Genomic DNA, 22,414 nt, shown 5'->3' with positions numbered 1-22,414 from the left:
AATAACTGCTCATTATTGTTTATAAAAAACGGAATATTTCTTACTGATGTAAATGAAAAATACACTAGATGAACCAGTTACAAAAAATCAATGTACTCCTCAGAATGTTGCAGCATTAATTGCTTTATGAAAACAATTTCATTTTAAAATGCAATGTAGAATTTTTTTTTTAATTAATAAAAAACAAACAAGAAATTAATGTTTCTAAAATAAAAAAATGGAAGCGATGCATGAACACCTAACAATGCAGTCTAGAGTTATGGACCCTAGCTTTACATGTGCTTACCGCTGAGCAACCACAATAAAGATATTTTATTTTTCAAATATATGCTGCATAAAAGAAGTAAATAACTATAAATTTACCTTGATATAATATTACCTGCTGTGTGATTGGTATTCTAGGATATGTTACTAGTCTTAAAAAGATTGAAAACCCTTGGCATGGACTATTCTCATGAAAATAAATTGACAATAAGTTGTGCTTAATGCTGTTTATTTTTTCAAAATAAACACCACTAATGAGAGAGTTTAAGCTATTCAAATTAGTTTTATGAAAGATTTATGACAGAACTTTAACACGTTGAGCTGTTTTAGGAAATATTTGCCAGATAAAAAGACTTATTAGCTTAAGATTCTTCATGAAACAGTAATTTTTTTCTTTTTGTGGATTGAATTGAAGACTTGCTATCAATCTTTTTGTATTCATTTACGTACACAATGTTTCTTGTTCCGACTTTAGAAAAAAGTACCTTAAATATTAGTTTTATGAAAGACTAAGTCCTCCTAGTCTTGCAGATTACTTTTATCGTAAATATAAATCAAAATTATTACATTTTTCCAACGTTGTTTCCTATTTTAATTTCTTGTATTTTTTTGATTATTGACATAACAAAGTTTTCATAGTTTAATTATTGTTTTAAAAAATATATTTTCATTAAATATGTTATTTCATAAGGATGATTCTTATTATTTATTTGTTGTGCTACAGTACTGCTTTGGGAGTTGAAATGTAAATCCTTTCTATGAAACAGTACACATCTTAAATGTCCTGGTGAGTGAATATGCTGTGATTTATCTCCTCTTATAAACTGGCCAGGTTTACTAATTTTGACAGCCTACTGAAAGCACCAAGTAGTTTATCAAAAGTGATATGAAAGAGCATTTAGGTATGGGTGATCATGTGATCCATGTTTTTGATTTGGATTGACTAAAGCGAAAGAATAATTTAATATATACATGAATCAAAATTTGTTATGATGAAAGATTATTATTTGAATACATTTGCAATTCTATATTATTAAATTGAGTTCTGATGTTATAAGCTTTATATTTTTTTAACTGTTTTTTTTTAATCAATAGGTAGTTGAGAAATATATATTACACAATTATATTTTTTGTAACGGTAAAGTATTTAATATGGTTATTATTAATGTTAATAGCATAACAGGGCCCTTCTCTAAAACCCTAACATGTAAACGTACACACTATATGACGTAATAATAAATTTTTGAAAAGTAAAATGTTTATATATAAAAAATATTCAGTTTTTGTGAGTTTTAGTAGGATTAGTGAAACTATTTCGTTTTCCCTCTGTTTTTCAAAAAAAATTCTCACTTGTTGTTACCACAAAAATGAATTATTCATAAGTTATGTGTTCAGTATTGCAAATACTCAGCATTTAAAAATTTCAAATTCCAGTTCTACAGTACAAGAGTAAATTAGCGTAATGTCTCGCAAAACTTATGGCTTTACTTATATTTCTATCTATCAGCAAATTTATATATATTTTTAAAAATTATGCTTGAAAGTTACCTATTTCTAGTGTGTCTAAAAGTTTTTTTAAATTTGATTACACCGAAGATTTTTATGGTTTATTGACTTCGTAAGTATATTAAAATACATTCAACATCTTTGTTTATTGCAGAGTTACGCTAACTATGGCTGAATTATGGAGTTAATAAAGAAAAAAGGGCCGCACTCATTTTATGTGGGAATTAGGTATATTTGATTTGGGTGAAATTTTGTAGTTGAAATCATTCTAATCAGAAATTCTCATGGGACCCAGTGTTAAAAAATAAACAGATTTTGAAGTACGGAGTTTCGAAAATTGACCTTCTGTCGGAATACAATCTACAAAAATTACTCATAAAACCTATATGATATGGAAGTTTAACTCTCCGTATCACAAAATCTGTTCATGTTTTGCTATTGTGGGTTCACCATAAGGACTTCAGATTAGAAGGACGTTTGCAATTTATTAAAATTTCATCCAAATCAATTGGGAGCTGATTTCCTTACATAGAATAATTTTTTGTTTGAGCCAAACTTAGTTGCAAAATTTTCAATCATTTTTCACCAGAATTTTCACCATTTCAATCAATATTTTATAAAGGTTCATTCTAAGATTTTTTATTTTGAAAATTGAGATTTTAGACCCGAAAATTACTAGATAATTTTTTAAAAGATTATGTGGAATGATTATTTAATTAGAAAATTCATTTTTAAGGAAAATGTTTTTAACATTTAGATGCATCTAATTATTTTATTTAAATCAATTCGTTGTATTGTGGTAAAACAAATCGATGAAGGAAATATCCGTATTCCTTCTGCTCATAATAAAGTTTGATTAATTCAATTTAAACGTTACGTTTAATTATTTTTAAAGATGACTATTGGCCGCATATATAAAAAAAGGCCACATATATATTATAAGATGTGTGTTGTTTTACTTTTAACTCAAAATTAGATTCATGAATTAGTGTCAGAGAGAAACGTTGTGATATCCTCACCCATGCTTCTTAACCTTTTCGATAGATAGAGATGCAGGGTTTTAGATATAAATACAAGAGTTTTTTACACTACTTGGGCACATCAAAAGAAATATATTTTCATTAGACTACTTTGCACAGTGAGAGATTTAAAATAAAAAAAAGAAAATTAATAAAAAAACCGTCTGTACGGTAGTACTTACTTGTCTGACTATGATGGGGTGGTTGAATATACTAACCACCTGTTGTGTATTGTATTTAGTGTGTAAATTGCATGTGGTGAGATATAAGTATATTGTGTAATTGAATGATACATGTTAGTTGGCTAATCCTATGAAAAGTGATAGGCTAATTTTTGAGAAAAAAAGAGAATATTTTCCAACTAGCATGTGGCATTCTCTAATTGTAAATTTATGTAGAATATATGCAGTTAACGTGCTTTTCATATTTTATTACAAATTTCTGTTAGAAGTTTAATATTTTAATGAGAACATTTCTCGAAGCAACTATTTGCTTTTTTTCAATGAAAGTGAGGAAATGATATTGTAATGCAGAAGTGTATTAATTTATAAATGTTAGATATATTTTTGCTTGTGATACATGTTCTTAGAGACAAACTGTTGTAATAAGACTGCTATAAATCCCCATCGCAAATTTATTTTTCATTACTGTCATGTAGAAAACACAGTATGTCTAACAAAGCTGTGCATCTTCATACTATTTAATTGATGTATAAAAGTTTGCGCCATTTTAACGAGAACGAAAGAGTATTTTGTACTCCTACAATATGATTGCCCTTAAAATAGTTTTCTTGGTGTTACTAAGTGTTTAAATTTTAATTTCTGCTCACTTTATTTGCTAGAATCAATGAACCAATCCCATATTATTTGATTTATAAAAAGTGATGATGTACGATTTCTCTATTATATTACGTACTCAATACGCATACAGAATTTCCTCTCATTTTTTAAAATAAAATTCAAGAAAGAGTTAACAATATTAAGAACCCTAAAAAATTTTAAAAAAAAACTCAAATTATACTTATTTAAATAACTTACGTCACACTTAATGAAAGCAATTTAGGTAAGCGTGTTTGTGCAATATGTGTTACTGGTTTTTCGAACCATTTGATTTAATGACACACTAAATAGTGGGCAATAAATTTTGAAAATTTATGTGTAGAATAAATTTTTTCCTGCCAAGGTTTTTAAAATTTTTCAATAACTAAAATAATTTTGAAAATGGGACTTGTTATATTGACCATATTTAAAGGTTCATAGAAAATAAAATTTCTGTGAAGAATTCAAAAGCCTACATTTTAAATTTATTTTTAATGCACCTCATTTATAAGTTGACAGAACTTTTCATTGGATCTTCCATTTGGTCACTTTTGTCCTTCTGTAATGAGAGAAATTGAAATAATATGAAGATGCAGAATTTTTTTCAGACATAGGATGTGTTTCTTTCATGTACCCAAATACAAGAAACAAATATAGAAATATTCAAGTAGACTGTACTATACACCGTATATGGACTGTTTGCTCAAAGAAACTGTAGTTTTATAAAGTCACAAATTATTTTGTTATAATCTCGTGCCATCACCAAATTTTATTTCACTTTTAATATTCTAATTCAATCATTGTATCATATAGATTTTATTGTGAAACTATCAAAAGATTTTATGCTCTTGAAAATTATCAACGTTAGTTTATAACTTGAGTTTGAAATTCAAATTTTATTTGAAAGATTAACTCATGTACAATTTAATCTTGTTTGGTTTCTCATCAACTGTGTCAATTTTTATTTGATTTTAGAACAAACTTTGCATACACTTCATTGCTGATTAAATTATTAATATGCATCACTATATAAAAATGTATTTTTAATACAAGTTCATTTAATATCCTGAAAATGGTAATTAAAAAAATATATATAGAAAAGACATAAAAATGTAAGTTTTAAAACACTTACTTGAAAACTTCAAAATAATCAGAACAATTCTAAGCAAAACTTAGTAGCATTGTAATTGCAAGTGGTTACCATACAATGATTGGATATACATTTGTATACCTGATCCTTAAATTCTTTTTGTTGATGAGAAAACATTCAAGATCATTTTGAAAGAATTAAAAATTGTTACCATTATTTACAAATATTTTATGCTATTAAATCAACGTTATTTCTATTGTCTTACTCAACGCATTGAATGAAGAGATTTATTAAAAAAAAGAAAAATGAGGAGAAAGCTTGTTCCCATGAACTCTTATTCACTGGCTTACTCCTCAATGGAAGCTAACATAGTTGTAATTATGTGTATTGTTTTCCTGTTGTGAGTGCCATATATATCATAAATATATCTAAGCATATATATAAAAATTGTTGATGTTTGATTGTAAAATATGTTGCCACAATTGTGAAGTGAAAAAAAAAGTAATTGAAGAATTGCACATGTTTTTTGTAAAAGTGTAACCATTCTATCTGACTGTTTATCTTATTGCACACATTAGAGTTCATTGGTTGTCAATGTTCATTTGTGTATGTGACTTCATGCTGTACAGTTATTTTGCTTTTGAAGATTTATAACATTTAAAACTCAAAATTTATTATCTGATATAAATCAAAAAAATGTGTTTTTATTTCAACTCAGGGCTCTTCATTGCGCGAATGAGAGTTTCATGAAATCAAACATGTTGGCTTCTATTAATATTTGTTTATAGATATGTTTGGCTATATTTCAATGAGAAAAAAAATTGTTTTTATCTGTGTTATGTCAAACAAAAGTCATCATTATTGTATATTGTGGGTGCATGTTAAAAGTAGCTGTAAGTTGAATAGCCAGTATAAATTATTCACTGACTGCATTGCTGCACCAACAATAGTTTTGTTTTTGAATGACCAGCTGCATGTGACAAAATTAAAAATAAAAGATCTCTAGTATTTAATTTTGTATAATTTCTTGCTTTCCATTAGGTTGAAATGTGTATAGTGCATCATAAAACCATGAATAACTTTTGATCTAATGATGGGAACTTCACGCTGTTGGACTCCTTCTTATGTTTATGGGATTGACCTCAAATATACTAATTAATTAGTGCAGACTATATTTTGAATTACGAAATCAGACACAAAAATGTGTCGGATTTGGATTTCTGTCTTCCAAAACATGGTCTCCATAGTTCGGTCAGGAGAGCAGTCCAAAAATTTGGACCCGTTAATGTTAATTTTACTTTTTGCATGTTTTGCCTTATTTCAAGAACTTTTATAGCGGATTTAAAAAATTTTTTGCACACAATTATGAAATTCGTTTATCCAAAGATAATTTTTAGTAAATATTTGATATTTGTTATCGATTATTTTATTTAATAATAGACAAAAAAGTTTTGAATTGTAAGGTATAAAATTTTTATGTCATTTTAAAATATGTAATTTTACATGGTAAAATAGAAAATTTGAGCTAAATTAATTGAATAATTCCTGAGAAATCAAATTTTAAATATTCGACTTTTTAAAGAAAAAGAAAAAAATAAGACTTATTTGGAACTATTTAACCAATTTTGCTCAAATTTTGTATTTTGTCAAACGAAATTACATACTTACTGACGTAAAATTTTTTTTACCTTAACCTTACCTTTTTAAAAAATTTTTACCTTACCTTTTAAATAACAAGTATTTACTAGAATTTATTTTTTGTACGGAAATTTAATTGTGTGCAAAAATGTTTCAATTTGCTTTAGAAAACCTCGAGATATGGCGAAATACGCAAAAAAATAAAATTAACATTAAATGGGTGCAGACTATTGGGACCATATTTCCCAGATTGCAGCTACCCTCAATATTTTGGGAGACCGAAATCCTTCCAAAAAAGGTATGTTTATTCGGAGAAAGTAAGTTATTGTGTCTGATTTTGTCACTTAAAAATATCGTTTGTACTAATTAATTTGCATATTTTAAGTCACATTGAGATAACCCTGAAGATCCAATCGTTCGATTAAAAGTTATTCAAGGTGATCCTTTTTTTTGGTGCACTGTACATATCTCAGTAATGCCATAACTAGTTTCAAAAATGGTTAAATTGTGCATAAACTAGTAAGTACCAATCCTATTTCAATGCAATGCTCTGAGTCGTGATGGTTCAAGAGATAGAGTGTTCGCTTTCAGATTCGAATCCCAGCAATGGCTAGTAGATATGGCCCCGGCTAGTAGATCTATACCCGGCTAGCACTGACCACAGTACTGACTTAAAAAATCATCAGTGGTAGACGGATCATGGGTTAGAGTCCCCTTGCCGTCAGGCTAACTGTGGAAGGTTTTGGTGGTTTTCCTCTCTATGTAATGCAAATGTGGGTTAGTACCATCGAAAAATACTCCACAAAGGCAAATTTCTTCCAATACTTGATCCAGGAGTTTCCTTGTCTTCTGCATTAGGTTCAAAATTACCAAGGCTACGAAGTTCTGCATTAGTAGTCATAACCCAAATTTGGGTCGGTTGTTCAACGACAGTTATGAAATAAAATGCTATGCTCCAAAATATGTTGTTTTAGAAAATTTGCTAAATCAAGTTCGAAATGGAATTTTTCATAAAACTCGACTAGACTTGCCTCAAAAAATTAATTTTTGTGCATTAAAAAATTTTTATTTCCAAGAATTAAGCTTTGAAAGGAGGAAATCGTTGGTTCAAACTACTCTTTAAGTGAAAAGAAGTAGTTGCTCCAAATATACAACTAACTCATTGATAGATTTATTTTTCATATCCAAATATAATTTTTTATATGAATTGTTTTATTATTGAGAAAGAGAAATGTTAATCATTTAATTTTTTTGCTTCTATTAGTAAAGGAAATAAATTTTCAAGTTAATTGTTAATTTTGATACATTGGCCTAATTTGATATTTTTGTTTTATTTGAATAAGTTTTTAAGCAGATAATCATTGGAAATGTATCCTTAAAGTTATCTTACCTTGATACAACAATCAGCGCATGATTTATCATAAGGCCAGATGAGCCCGTGCCCTATACAAATGATTCTTTTTTGTGTTTTTCCTTAATAATTATCCATTAGAGTTAACAAAAATTGAAATAAATATAAACTTAAATTCACTAATGCATCATAATTTATTTATGCTCTAAATAATTTAAAAACACTTCAGACATTAGTATTAAGTTCTACTAGTATTAAGAAGTTCAATTCACTCAAAAAAATTTTATTTTATAGAATTATTCAACCAGTGATAGCAGGATTCAGCATAATCACAATTTGAGTTGATGAACAAATTGAGTACTTGACTACGACTAATAAATTTAAATATCTATCTGTATTTATATTCCGGTGAATTTTCGTTTAAAATGTGTTAATTTTTTTTAAAAATTGAAATTAATACTTCGAAAAGTTCGTATCTGTCGGAATATTTGCAAATTCTTGATAGTCTTACTAATTTTGACAAAACATAATCTAACGACCATAATAAAATAGGAAAACAACTTTTAAGGACATTTGTTAGACAATGTTTTTATCCTTAAAGATATGGTTAATATTTAAGAACAAAACACGATCTAACAACTACAATAAATTAATCAAAACAATTCAAGTTTAATTGACAAAACACTAAATTTAAATTGCTGTGAGCATGGAATTTTCTCTTTCATATTTAAACATCATAGAAACTGGAAAATAAGGTATGTAGATAACAATAAAGAAAACTTGAACTAATGGGGATCATTCTCTAGTGAGCTAGAAAAAATTATTAAGTAATAGAGAGAATTTTTTTTTTACAAGCTGTTAGCAATTATTATTGCGATAGCTCTGAATTGTATTAAACTAAAAGCCTAGAACAGAAATGGTGAATCTGCAACAAGTTTTTAAAAATATTTGATTTTCAACTGATAGTCATTTCAAAAAACGTAGTTATAAAAAAATGTAATGGCTAATACGTTTGTGATATATATTTTGATACTTAAAAAACTATAGCAAAGGAAGCAGTTAAGTTATTAATATTTGCAATACATGGGATGAGAAAACAATTTCGTCTCTCATTTGCAAAATTCTCTAGATTGAATTTCTACATTCTCAAGCAGCACTAAATATAGGAGATATTTATTTTTTATCTTCATCACAGTGTAAAAAAATATTTCATATACATAAACAATGACATATAAAAGATGATAAATAATTAATATAAAATCAATCATTTACACATATTTTTTAAATTTCTGAGATTTTGTAACTCTCTAGTGGGGTAAACCCTTCCTTCGTCTTTGCCCCTGCTCTTCTAGATAAGATTCAAAAGGTTACAAAATTGAACAATAGTAGTAAGTTACAAAATACTAATTATTTATTAATGTAGTTTCAATCAATAAAGAGAGTATTCAAATCAATAAAGAGATTTAGTTTTTCTTCTCATTGTCTTCTTAATTTAATATTTAAGGAAATGACCTAAAACTGGAAGTTTGTATTACACCCAGAAAGAACATGCCCAAAGGACAGCATGTTAATTGATAGGGTAATCTTTTAATAACTTTAATAATTAAAAAAAAACCCTTCTGCACACTATATTATAATTTTATACAGGCTTTTAAAATGAAATGTCATAATAACAAACAGAACATAGCATAAAAATATAAATAAATATATTTCTGGTAAAGTTTCTATTCAATTAAATAAAATATCATCTCTTTGGGAAGAGTCGAATGAAAATAATCATCCACATAAATATTAAAATAACTGCACCTAACATAATCCATAAACACCAGTTACAGGCTCTTTTTGTATAAGTTTCTAGCTTGTCACTCTCTACCTTGAGTTCACTGTATCGGTCATCAGCCATTTCACCAGATTTTATTAAAGCCTGTAAAATTGATAAAACACTGTGTTATGCACCATATTATTGTAGAGTAATGCTTTGTTTATAAATAAATCTCCCCCTTTAAGTGAAAATGTTCATGTTATTTACAACAAACATTGGAATTAAAATCTTGACAAAGAAATTTTTTATTTTCAGTGTTGTTTTTTTCTCATAACAATTGCAAGTTTAATATCCTAAAATTAAATTATTTTTAAATAAGCATCATTGGCATTAAAAATGTTCAGCTCTTCACAGCTTAGTATGGAATTTAAATAACAAACAATTTAAATAACAAACGAACGGCAAAAACTATATAAAAATTATGGGTACCAGTTAGAGATCTTACAAAGTTAATCAATGCATCTTCTCAGTAATCAAAAGTTAATTAATGCTTCCTGGTGTAACCTCAGGTACTCTCAAATCCTGATTTTAATCATTAAAAAACTATTATTATTATTTGAAAAACCTAGTACATACTTCTTTGTTTCTAGAGAAACATCTTTAAGATGAATGAACATATAATTTTTCAAGTGTCAAATCAAACTACAGAAAAAAGTAACTTGGTTTTAAATTTGAACTGGATTAATTTAAGATTCATTGCAAGTCTTAACACCATTTTCTTTTTAATATTAGCACAATATAATATTGTTCTAAGTAACACAAATGAGATATAATTTTATATTTTATGAGTGTCTCGGGTGTACCAAAGTTCTGCTTGAGATCTATATTTCAAAGACATTTTTTATGATAAATTAAAAAAAAAAAAAACTAATCAATTTTTGTAGTACACGTTTAAAACACCATTTAAATTTTCAGAATGGCAAAAGAATATCTGATTTAGCATCAATATTTATTTTACCGGCAAGAATGTAATCATGGACATTTTAGTTTAAAAATAACTAAAATGCTCTTATACTTAAAATTGTTTAAATACCTCAGTATCCTTTTTGATGATGTGTCCAGTTAAAAGACTGTTTTGTTTTAAATTTTGGACTAAAGACACCATGTCTTGAGCAACTTTTTCTTGCATTGAATTATGATATTGCATAACAGCATCAAAATCGTCCTGATGAGAGGTTGATGACACACTTCTTAATCGTACCCCATCAGACACTGAAAGAAATTAACAGATGAGAAAATAGCACATATATCACTTTCATTTAGTAAATATACCATACATTACCATAATAAACAAACCATATTTGATTAAGTACTATAACTTAAAAATCATAGAAGTAAAGTGAATGAAAATGAATAAATAATCATATAATATATTGCGTTGTTCGGAAAGTAATTTCTTTTTTATTTATAAAAATAAAAATTTTTTTCTTATGGTGATAAAATATTTTATGAATTATATATTGTCCATTTTAGTTCAATATCTTTCCCCATCTTTCTGGCAGTAGCATAATTCCACACTTATTTTTTTCCCTAACGGCAGGTACTGTAATTCTCGTTCTTTCTTTTGGAATATGTTGGAACAGTTGCTCATTTAACGTGGGCACCTATGAACCCAAGTCCTGGAGCCAAGCAACATTACCCATGCCTGGCTACCACAAATGCCGCTCATAAGGTGGGTCACATTCACACAACATAGAACAACACACACAGAGAAACATCAATGCTCTGAACAGGATTCAAACCTGCAATCATTGATTTCGTAGTCAGGACACTGACCACTTGGCAGATGGCTGGCAATTCCACTCTCATAAAATTTTGGCTTTTTGTTGGCAAAGAATGGGCCCATGTAATTTTTTTTTACCTCTTCTTGATGATACACTTCAAGAATGTACCATTTCTATGAGGTTTGAGAAGAAAATCAAAGACTTCAAAGTGACAGCACAAACTATCTGTAAAAGCTACAGGAACCCATATATCAAGCTTTGAGATTAAACCTAAGCATTTCAAATGATCATAAACAGTGGTATTCGATAAATTTAATCTCAGGAATCGTAATTCGTCGGTTTGCATCAATTAATGCCTTTATTGTGTCTTCAGCAGCTTCAAATGGCATTTCAATACCGAAATTGCCAGATCAAAATTTTGAAAATCAGTTTTGGCTCTGTCGTACTGTGAATACATCTTCTCCACACTCATTCAATAATTTTTTTTCCAACAGCATTTTTACCTTTTTCATAGGAAAAAAGTAAAATATGCTGAAAATACTGCCTTTCATATTCCATTATTTGAAACGGCATCAACCAAAAACTACCGACTAAAATCAATTCAACTTTTTCAAAAGAAAGTCTTGCTGTATCACTTGTCAAAATTTATAACGACAGCTTAAGTGTGAAGTTGGCTGTAAAAAATACAGTTGAGTCCTCTCTTGGAAAAAAAGGAAACTATTTTCCCAGCAAACCCAATATATCCATATACATACAACAAAATTAAGTTAAATGCACTACATANCTATGCTTAAAAAATAAGTAAAATATTCAAAAAACTAGTAAAATATTTTGGCAATTTTGTAAATATAATACACACTAATATCCTCTCATCTATTTAATAATTTATAAATATTATCTAATAATGTAGTTTATAAAATAATAAAGTAATTTATAATTTGAAATTTTTTTCTTCTCAAATCATTGTACATGAAAATTTAAGAATATTAAAATTATCAATTTTAAAACTCCATCAAGAAACTTTTTTTTTGTTGCACCATTGAATCATAGATCACACAACAAATTTGAAAAAAGTTCCCTGATTCTTAAAGCAACAGTTCATAGCATATCAGTTAAAAGCACATTAACAAAACTTCAAAACCATGAAAGAAAAAACCCAATATATATCAATAAGAAATCACTGTCACTGCTTTAAGTATTCACTACCACAAAGAACCAAACACAGATTATATTTGGCTGCTTTTCGGGATATTTTTATTATGTTTCTTGGGAAAAGAAAGGAGAGGTTCAATCCCATACACTCGACATTCCTGGTTTTTGGCAAAAATTTTCATTTTCCCTTAGATTTCCAAGTTTTAAAGATTTTCCCCATGGCATATGAATCCTGAAAGTGAAATTTCCCCCCCACATTCATTGTGTAACGAATATTATCAATTGAATGATCAAAGAGAGGCATTTCAAAATTAGAGGAAACATAAAGAAACCAAAATTATAGAAAAATCTAGATACTCTATTGATAACAAAAAAGAATTAACTTGATTTCTACGACTCCCACCATGCGCTTTTAAAGAAAATCTTAAGCCAACAAAATGGTGAAATGTGTAAAAATCCAAAACTTTAAGAAAGTCGCCAAAAAATTTAGAAGTAGGAAAAATCCCTTCGTTTAGTGATTTTGAAAATATTATGAGCAAAAGGTTTCATCAAGCAGAAACTTCCTATGTTCCCTTAAATAGATCAATTTGAAAAGAAAAATCCTGCGAAACTCTATACTGAATAAATTTAAGAATTCATTTAAGAGGTACAGCCGTGATAATATTTTGGGAGTTTAAACCCCTCCCAAAAATCATCTTTAAGAAAAATTATCAGCAGCTGATAAATCATAAAAGGGATTTGATTTATTAAAAGACAAAACATAATACAAAAAGGAAATTAAATAAGAATAATTCAAAACTAAGCAGAATGCAAAAGTTTTTCTCATCCGTCTTGCAGTATAAAAGGAAAATCAATCAATTCAAATCTTAATGAATCGAGTGGCTCCATATTTCACCAATCAGGAACTACATAATGCTGACTTTCCAATTATTAAAAATAAAAAGAGATTTAGTAAGAAAAAAAATAAAACAAAATTGATACTAATAAAAATTTTAGAAATTATGACAGTTGAATCATTTATTTATTTTAAAATGAAGAATTCAAATTTTGAAAGAAAAAAAAATACTAGCCAAGCTTAAAAAATAAGTAAAATATTCAAAAAACTAGTAAAATATTTTGGCAATTTTGTAAATATAATACACACTAATATCCTCTCATCTATTTAATAATTTATAAATATTATCTAATAATGTAGTTTATAAAATAATAAAGTAATTTATAATTTGAAATTTTTTTCTTCTCAAATTATTGTACATGAAAATTTAAGAATATTAAAATTATCAATTTTAAAACTCCATCAAGAAAATTTTTTTTTGTTGCACCATTGAATCATAGATCACACAACAAATTAAATTCTTGTTAGTTTTTAAAAAATATAAATAAATTTTTTAAAATTTTACTTCAAATTAAGATTTTATGTCTTCTATATAGAGACACCCCAATTTTCATAGTATTGCAGAATAGTGTCACTAAATCAGGACTCAATTGTATATTTATTCACATTTCCAAAGAAAACAAGTTATACAGGATATTGGTCATCATTTGGAAAAAAAAATTTTTTTTTTTTTGAAGGATTGTACAATTTGTGTATTCTAATGAACTTTAGTAATATATTAACATGAATAAGGCTACAATAAATTATGCAAACTCTATCCTACTTTTTGACAAAATCGAGGCACTCTCAAAAACTTTAATGAGTACTGATGTTTTATTGAATCGACACGCAACAAATGCAGAAATTTCCTGAACTAACTTTATTTTGCATATATGCAAAATTAAACTTATGCAGAAAATGCATTAAAAATAATTGTATCTAAATTATAAATAACTTTTGTATTACTTGTATGATCATCTGTTGTTCCTAAAAGTTCTTCTCTCATTTCACGCAAGTACTGAGCTTTTGTTTGCAGGTGAATTTTATTGCTTGCACTTGTGGCAGATCCTGGAAACAACAGCTGATTTGCTATAGCTTTCTCAGCAACAGTAGGCTGTAATCAAAATTATAAAATTAAAACAAAAAAGCAAAGCAACATTTACGAAAATATAAACAAAAATCAAATAGTTAAACAAGTAAAATGTATTTCAAAAATTATAACTCCATACTTATGATCCTTTCACATCATAAACTACAATTCTAATTCATATTAAAAGTTATAAAAATTAGTAAAATGTATTTTGATAATTAAAACATTATACATAGAGCCCTTTTGCATGATTAACTACAATTCGTTTTCATATCTAAGTCATATTAAACTTTATTGACTATTCACAAGTTAACTGCTGCTTTCATGCCCATGCACTGATGATTTACCTTGAATCACTGCAAGTAGAATTAAACATTTTATTTGTATAATTAAATATCTTATTTGTAGAATTAAACATCTTATTTGTAGAATTAAGCATCTTATTTGTATAATTAAATATCTGATTTTTAGTATTAAACATCTTATTTGTAGAATTAAACAATTTTAACACCTAATCGAAATAAAACATATTGCTTAAATTATCCTTGTTTAATTTTAATGTGACCAGCTGTAATGAAACAAAAACAGTTTTCTTAAGTTTAGTTCTTCAAGAAATTTTAAACATTGCAAAAATTTCAAGCATGAACATTCTGTGATATGAACAGGTAAACACAGCATGAGGGAAGATATAGTTTATATTTCAAATTTTTGTTTAAGAATGTGTTACAAACCAGTTTTCAAAGATGAATCAAGTCTAAAACCGCTTTCTTTTTAGTTCTGTTGAACTTAAATTAATCTACAGCCTCTGTGAAAACAGTATTAAGTTATCTTACTAATACTTCTTATTACTTAAGTCAAAAATTAATGCATTGAAAATGAAATTATATTTTATTATTTCTCAATACTTGATTTCTGGACTTACAATATCTTCTCTTACAATAGCTATTCAAATATTGATAAAAACTTATTAATATTGAAGTGAAAATGTGCAATATCACAGTAAAGAATAATGTGAGTTGACAATTTTTGTAAGTTATTATAAGGACAACATTACAATAAACTTTACAAGCACAATATGTATAGAAAGAAAAGCAATAAAATTAATGTTGTAATGCAGTAAAATTATGCATGACACAGAGGTATCCGGACCATGTTGATATGCTGCATCCTTTGCATCGAAAGTTTTCATTTAAATACTTATCAATTTTTAAAAAAAATCTTTATATGTAACAGGTATATGTAAACCAACAGCTAGTCATAATGCTTAGCTGCTCTTCTTTTGTACCAATGACTAAGTTATTTTAATTTCAATACCTGCAGTTAGTTCTTAGTGTTTTAGATACTGAATCCTTTTTATTGATCGACTTCATCCAGGGTTCATACAGATATCAGAAGAAGAAATCCAAGGAGCCCAAATTTTAAGGACTTATCAAACATTTAAAAGCTTTGTGTAAAAGATAACTAGAATTTTTTTTTTTTAAATTAAAAAGCAGTTATTATAAGGAACTTGAAAAATTTTGCATATTTTTTTCTAGCCCTTTTGAAATAAATTATGACTTTGTCAAACTTCATAAATAAAAATAAATAAAGTTATCACTTTTACACATAAATACATTTTCCAGTTTCAAATATTGTAAAAAATCTTGTTTAAGTACAGATGTTAAAGATAAACATATAAACCTAACAATTTTATATTTTTAAATTTGAAATCTAAGGCATTTTAAACCAAAAAAAAAAGAAAAAATTATAATAAAAAAATTAAATTTGCTTGTAACATGTAAAAATAGAATTATTTGCTGTTATTTTTTTTCTTCTAACACTTGCAATTAAATTTTTTTTTCTTTTAAAGTTTTTCGTAAACTATTAGATGTTGACAGATAAGTCATCATTTATTTTCCTTGCTTGGACAGCAAATTCATCAGCGGACTTAGTAAGTTCATCTATGCAATGCAATAATATAAGGAGTTTCTAAGGAGTATAAGGAGTCTGTACGCACCCTGCTTCATCATACAAGTTTATAAAATTAAATATTCTTAATTAAAAGTCACTCAAAACTAAAGAACTAATATCAATAATTTTTTAAAGAAAATATTTTTTCTTATCCAAAATTTTACCTTTTGTAATAAAATAGAAACATTGAACATTCTTATCAGATACACATAATGTAATGTTCAACCAATAATGGATAGGTGCTTTGGGCTATGTAGACTGATGCAAATAACAAGTATAAAGTACAAAAAATTTTCATACATACTACAGTTTAAATTCTATAAGCAAGAACCTTCCTCAGTATCTGAAACACTGAGGAATGTTCCTGTCTATAGAACTGAAACTATAGTATGTCAATTTTTTTGTACATAAGTTCAGTTTAAAATAAACTATAATAATAATAAAATGATGTACATAGAATAAGAAAACTTGACTTTTTATTGAAATGTTATAAAAATGCCAATTAAATATAAAAAAATTTTAATGTTAAAATAATTTAAATTCAAAACAATTTCAGCACTAAATAAGATTCTACATTTACTTGGAGATATACTTCAGTATTAAGACATCTATATTTAGTGAATTATTAAAAAATTTTTTTTTATATTTATATCAAACAAGTAAGGGAAAAAAATAAATTATATAAGAAAAATTTATTGACAGTAAATCAAATGAGAAATTGCTTAAATAAAGAGTAAACAGTTCACCAGAGTAGCAAATAAATTTTCTTTGATGTGAAAACTCTTTGCTAAAATTTTTTACAATTTTCTAACTTTCAAAACAAAAAAACTAATAGTTATTCACATATAGCAAACACAGTGGGTTTTATTACTTTGATTAATACTAATGCCTAATGTTTAAATCACTCTTTTTTCCACATCTTAATTCAACTTTAGTGTCAGGTTCTTATCCATACACTGATTCAGATCAACAAATAGTTGCAATTTATTTTTGGCTTTCAAGTTCTAATAGTAATTCTACTTACAATCATTTATCCCATTAGCTAGAGTAAATGTCTTTCTCAATAGTTTCTTATTGACTACCCAAAACTTATATTGCCTATCGAACTGTATTCTCTTTCCATAATTGAAGAAGAGATTAGAGACAACATTAGACATACATTTGAAGTTATTTGAATGCTTTAAAAATTAGGAATTGATGTTTTTTTTAAATTTCTTAAAAGAAGTAAAAATAAAAGTCCTATAAAGATACCAGTAAAAAGAGTATACAAATACCTGCTTTTCTGCTTCCATAACACCTCTGAGAAATTCAACACGTCTTGAATATTCAGCTAAGGTATCTTTACTTGGTTGGCTGAAATAAATAATTAAGTTACTTCATTATCTTAAAACTCTTCATTTAACAATTAAACAAGTAAAGTTTTTAAAATTAAATATATTTAGATCATAAAAGAGAATTATCATTTACAACCAAAGTATAGTTAAATCTAATAAGTACATAAAAGACTTTGCAGAATCATTAAAAATTTCCTCGTTCCCTTTTTAATAATTTTGTGCATTTCAATTCAAAGAAATCTGTTACTTTTTAAAAAAAAAAATTAGGAAACAACAGATTGAAGGTATAACTAAATGACTTGCTTAAACATATTTCTTTAAAAATTATTTGTACTGCACAAAATCAGTGTGAACATTTTAAAATAAATTATAAAATTTAAATACATTGTTAACAACCTAGCACTTTTAACTGGTAGTAAAATAATAATTAGGTAAGTAGAAATGATACTTTTTCCACACTTAAAAGCCAAACTTCACGTAAACATTCGAAATATTTATATACATTGTGGTAGTTCTAGTAATTCGAAATCATATACATTAAATCGAAAATTATGAGTTAAATATTTGAGAGAAAATTTTACTTTTACCGCTTTAAATATTTGAGAGAAATCTCCCATTAAAAGGGAGAGAAGTTGTAACGATATAAATATTATGCATTCAGAAAAAGATATTATGTAATCAGAAATATTTAAACTAACTGGCTACTTGTACCAAAACACATGGTTGTGCATGGCATGTTAATGCTACAGCTTTAGGGCTAGGGTTTATTATCAATCTGAATCGATTTTTGGATCAGATTTATTGTATACCCGGTACGCTTAGTGTTGATCAGACTTTTTAAACACTCAAAATTTCGTGAAAAATCAAAGGTTCAACTTACACACCAGTAAGAAAGTCTCACATTTCTTGTTCGTGAAATATTGATGCATTATAATATAAACAATGAAATAGATATAAATAATTCTGTATCAATTTATACCTTTCAAAAACTTATTCTTATTAATTTGTTATATAAGATTAATTTTGAATTTTTTCCTAACGCTTTTTCTTAAAATACAAAGTTATTTTTTAGAAACAATACTCTAAATTATGCTAAAAAAATTAAAAGTAAGAAAATTAAGACTTTTAAAAAGAAAATTTTTAAGATAAATAAATTTTTTTTTTTTGTAAATTTAATATTTCTTTTTGTTAATTATTATTTTAATGTTTTCCATTCTTGAATTTCTTAGCTGTCAACTTGTATCTGACATACTAGAAATTTGGCATCTCGTAATCAAAAATAGAGTCTACTCATAGACCAGGAAATATGGTAATTGAATATGGAAGTAACGTAATATGAGTGTGTTAAACTTGATAGGCTGACCAATGTATGGTATATAGTTTGCATGTCTATGATTACAAATACAGAAAACTAAAAATACTCCACTCTTATATATTTCACTTTTACAGTAGGATATTTGAAATAAAATATAATTACATAATGATCCTAAACTATTTACTTTGGTTACACTTGAAGACAATTGTTAAATATATCATTTTGTGATGTCTAATTCTATTCTATATTCTCTCTCCAATGTTATAGACCTCAAAAGCAGTTTCAATTTTTGAGAGTCTGATAAACAAATGAAAATTAATAAACAACAAAACAAGTTTTTGCATTAAAGAAAATTAAAACACTTGAAATAAATTTCTTATAAGTGCAAAGTACACTTTTTGAAGTCATATTGCAAATGAAACCGAAATGTTACATGGCACTGCCTACTTGTTACTAAAATTTGGTGATCCTTTTAACACAGATAACAACAACTAAAAAAAAAAGATTCTCTTTGTTTTTCCTTAGCACAAATTTAAAAAATGAAAACATGAATAAGAGGTAATTTTTTTTATTGAAGAAAACTTTAAATTACAACTAAACAAATAAATACAGCTATGTTTTCTTTAATGCTAATATAGATTATCTTCAAATGGAAAAACAACTTAAAAAATTCTTAATAGTAGTACACGTGAATAAATATTACAATGTAGCTTCAATTCTGCACACTTCACAAATATCAATAATAAAACAAAATTTTTTTCAAAAATTTGCAACTGTGTTATGATAAGGCAAATCTTCAAATCGCATATTTAGATGTACTTATATATTATGTAAGCAAGATGTCTTCATAAAAAATATATTTTAAGTCAACAAAATAATTCATATTATAATTTTCAAAAAGTCATAAGATAATACTCCATTTAAACCTCAAATAAACATTAGTTTCACTACCAAGCATATGAACAAGTTATCTTTCTTACCAGGTATTCATTTTTTTCAAAGAAGCTAGTCGTGATTCAATATCTTTTACGTACTAATAAAAGAAAAGAAAGCATATAAGAGAATTATTAAAATAAATTATGAACAGAAAGAAGAATATATGCTAAAAATTACTTACAGGTTCCAGTCTCCAATCATTAGATTGACGTTCAGGTATGGAATTTTCTGTTCTAGTCAATAACCGAACGAAATTAATCTCCTCTCGAGACATTGGAATAGACATGGTGTATATGATAATAATTCCTTTTTTCCAATTAAAAAAAAGCATTTATTAAATTACAGGAACACGTCATTATCCACGGAAAGAATATCGAAAACTCTCCAATGTTTGTTTACAATTACATGTGTTGCCATTTTTTAAAAGCTTAAGTATGAAAACAACGGTTGCGATCAAGTAAATCCTTAATAAATAAATAATTTGCATTTTCATCATAATTTTGACTTGAAGTGAAATGAATTTCATTTTCGATTTCACCCAAAATAAATAACGTCTGCTATAATAACCTTTAAATCGTTAACACTGCCGTTTGTAAGAATACAGATCAGTTTAATAATTGATAGAGTTTTGCGTCTTTGCTTGTGAAAATCTCGTCATAAGAAAATAGTTTCTTTATCGTTTAGAACTTTGGTAGTCGGCAAAATGTTGATCAAAATATGCAGTGTTTCCGCTGCTGCCTTAGTTGTGATGATTGTCATCCGCAAATACCGAGAATATAAATGGGGCAGATGCAAAAGCAAACGAAATATGAAAAACAAAACAGTCGTTATCACCGGTGCTAATTGTGGTCTTGGTAAAGCAACCGCATTGGAGTTAGCCCAACGCGGAGCTCGGGTTATATTAGCATGTAGAGATCCAGAGAAAGCGCAAAAAGCTTTGATCGACGTTCGATCTAGATCCAATAATGGTGTACTTAAAATCATGGAATTAGATCTATCTTCTTTTGATTCCATAAAAAATTTTGCTAAAGAATTTGTTCGTAGCGAAGAACAACTCGATGTGTTAATCAACAATGCTGGTGTATTCCAATGCCCGTTTATGACCACCAAAGAAGGTTTCGAAATGCAGTTTGGTGTTAATCATTTAGGCCATTTTCTTCTCACTAAGCTTCTGTTAGAAAAATTAAAACAGTCTGCTCCTTCCAGAATAGTTGTGGTTAGTTCAGCCTTATATAAAACAGGCTGTTTAAATTTTGAAACTTTGAACTCCAAATCCGATTATGACAAGAAAATGGCATACAAAAATAGTAAATTGGCAAATGCTCTATTTACTAGGGAATTAGCCAAACGATTGAAAGGATCTGATGTTTCTGTATATGCGATTAGTCCAGGTATGGTGTGGACCAATTTAGGTAGATATATATCTATCAGTTGGTGGAAAATGATTGCCCTTGCTCCATTTGCTTTGTTCTTTGTAAGAACTCCTTATCAAGGTTGTCAGACAATTTTGCACTGTGCTATATCTGAAGACGTTGAAGGAGAAAGTGGATGTTATTACAGTAACTGTAAAAAAGAGCCTTACGCCAAAAATGCTCTTGATGATAAGGTTGCTAAAAAGTTATGGGATATTTCAGAAGAATACTGCCAAAAAGCCAAGCATTAGATTTATAGAAAATACTGTGTGATGTATAGAAAAATGGAATGTTATTTCTTTTTTGCTGATATACTGTCCAGCAATTAATTTTTGAATTGTCTTATTAATTCTACACACCTCATGTACTTTCTAGTTTTAGAAATTATCATTTTTTTTAAGCCAAGTATTTACATTATTGAATTGCATGTTTAGAGAAATATGTTTTTATTTATTTTGCTTTTCTGTATTGAAATTTGGCTAAACTGATGCATTTTCGACCAGGGGTCTGTCTAGGTTTTTCAGAGAGATACCTATTTTGTGAAAATTAAAAATTATATTAAAAAATCAACACAAAAATATGGATTTATCGTTTCTTACGAGACACAAAAATAAAACTTTAAGAAAAAGTATTTTGTGAAATTATTCTACTGTTTTTCCTAAAGTTGAATTTATGAAGTTACAGACCCCTGTAGATAGAATATCTAATATTTTTACTGTCTGAAAACTTTTACTAATGTTGCCTATTTAAATTTTACCTGGAATTTCAGCATAGTGGATGTTTTAGCAATAACTTCATATTTGTTTAGTTTGAACATGATGAGGACCAATTAAGGTAGATATTTATCTATCATTTGTTGGAAAATTAATGTCCTTGCTCCTTTCTTTTTTTCTCTGAACTCTTTATCAAGTTTGTCAGACAGTTTTGCATTGTGCTATATCTTAAACTTGGAGATGGTGAAAGAAAAAGTAGGATATTAAAGATTTTAAAAAAAAAGAAAAGCTTAAAGAATGAACTTGATGATAAGAATTTATGAAGAAGAATCCAGTGCAAAAGCTAAATATAAAAAAATTAAATTTACTTCATAGTTTGTGATATAAAAACTGAGATGTTACTTCA

At 27.3% G+C, this 22,414-nt stretch overlaps 2 protein-coding genes across 2 annotated transcripts; one reads left to right on the top strand and one right to left on the bottom strand.

Annotated features, from left to right (window-relative positions):
- Nucleotides 1-7,953: 7,953 nt before the first annotated feature.
- Nucleotides 7,954-20,297, bottom strand: LOC107443497 (Vesicle transport protein Use1). Its single transcript, XM_016057386.3, has 6 exons — nt 20,065-20,297; nt 19,928-19,980; nt 17,573-17,651; nt 14,225-14,372; nt 10,542-10,720; nt 7,954-9,610 (listed from the first exon to the last, which is right to left on the bottom strand). The coding sequence occupies exons 1-6, from the start codon at nt 20,212-20,214 to the stop codon at nt 9,431-9,433; spliced, it is 789 nt and encodes a 262-aa protein (XP_015912872.2). The 5' UTR covers nt 20,215-20,297; the 3' UTR covers nt 7,954-9,430.
- A 75-nt stretch (nt 20,298-20,372) lies between these two features.
- Nucleotides 20,373-22,296, top strand: LOC107443496 (retinol dehydrogenase 14-like). Its single transcript, XM_071184071.1, has one exon. It carries the CDS (start codon nt 20,587-20,589, stop codon nt 21,544-21,546), a length of 960 nt encoding a protein of 319 aa, XP_071040172.1. The 5' UTR covers nt 20,373-20,586; the 3' UTR covers nt 21,547-22,296.
- Nucleotides 22,297-22,414: the final 118 nt, after the last annotated feature.

This window comes from Parasteatoda tepidariorum, chromosome 8 (genome assembly GCF_043381705.1).
Source record: "Parasteatoda tepidariorum isolate YZ-2023 chromosome 8, CAS_Ptep_4.0, whole genome shotgun sequence".
Lineage (NCBI taxonomy): Eukaryota > Metazoa > Arthropoda > Arachnida > Araneae > Theridiidae > Parasteatoda > Parasteatoda tepidariorum.
The sequence above is the reverse complement of the archived record's forward strand: the minus strand, read 5'-3'. Positions and strand labels throughout refer to the sequence as shown.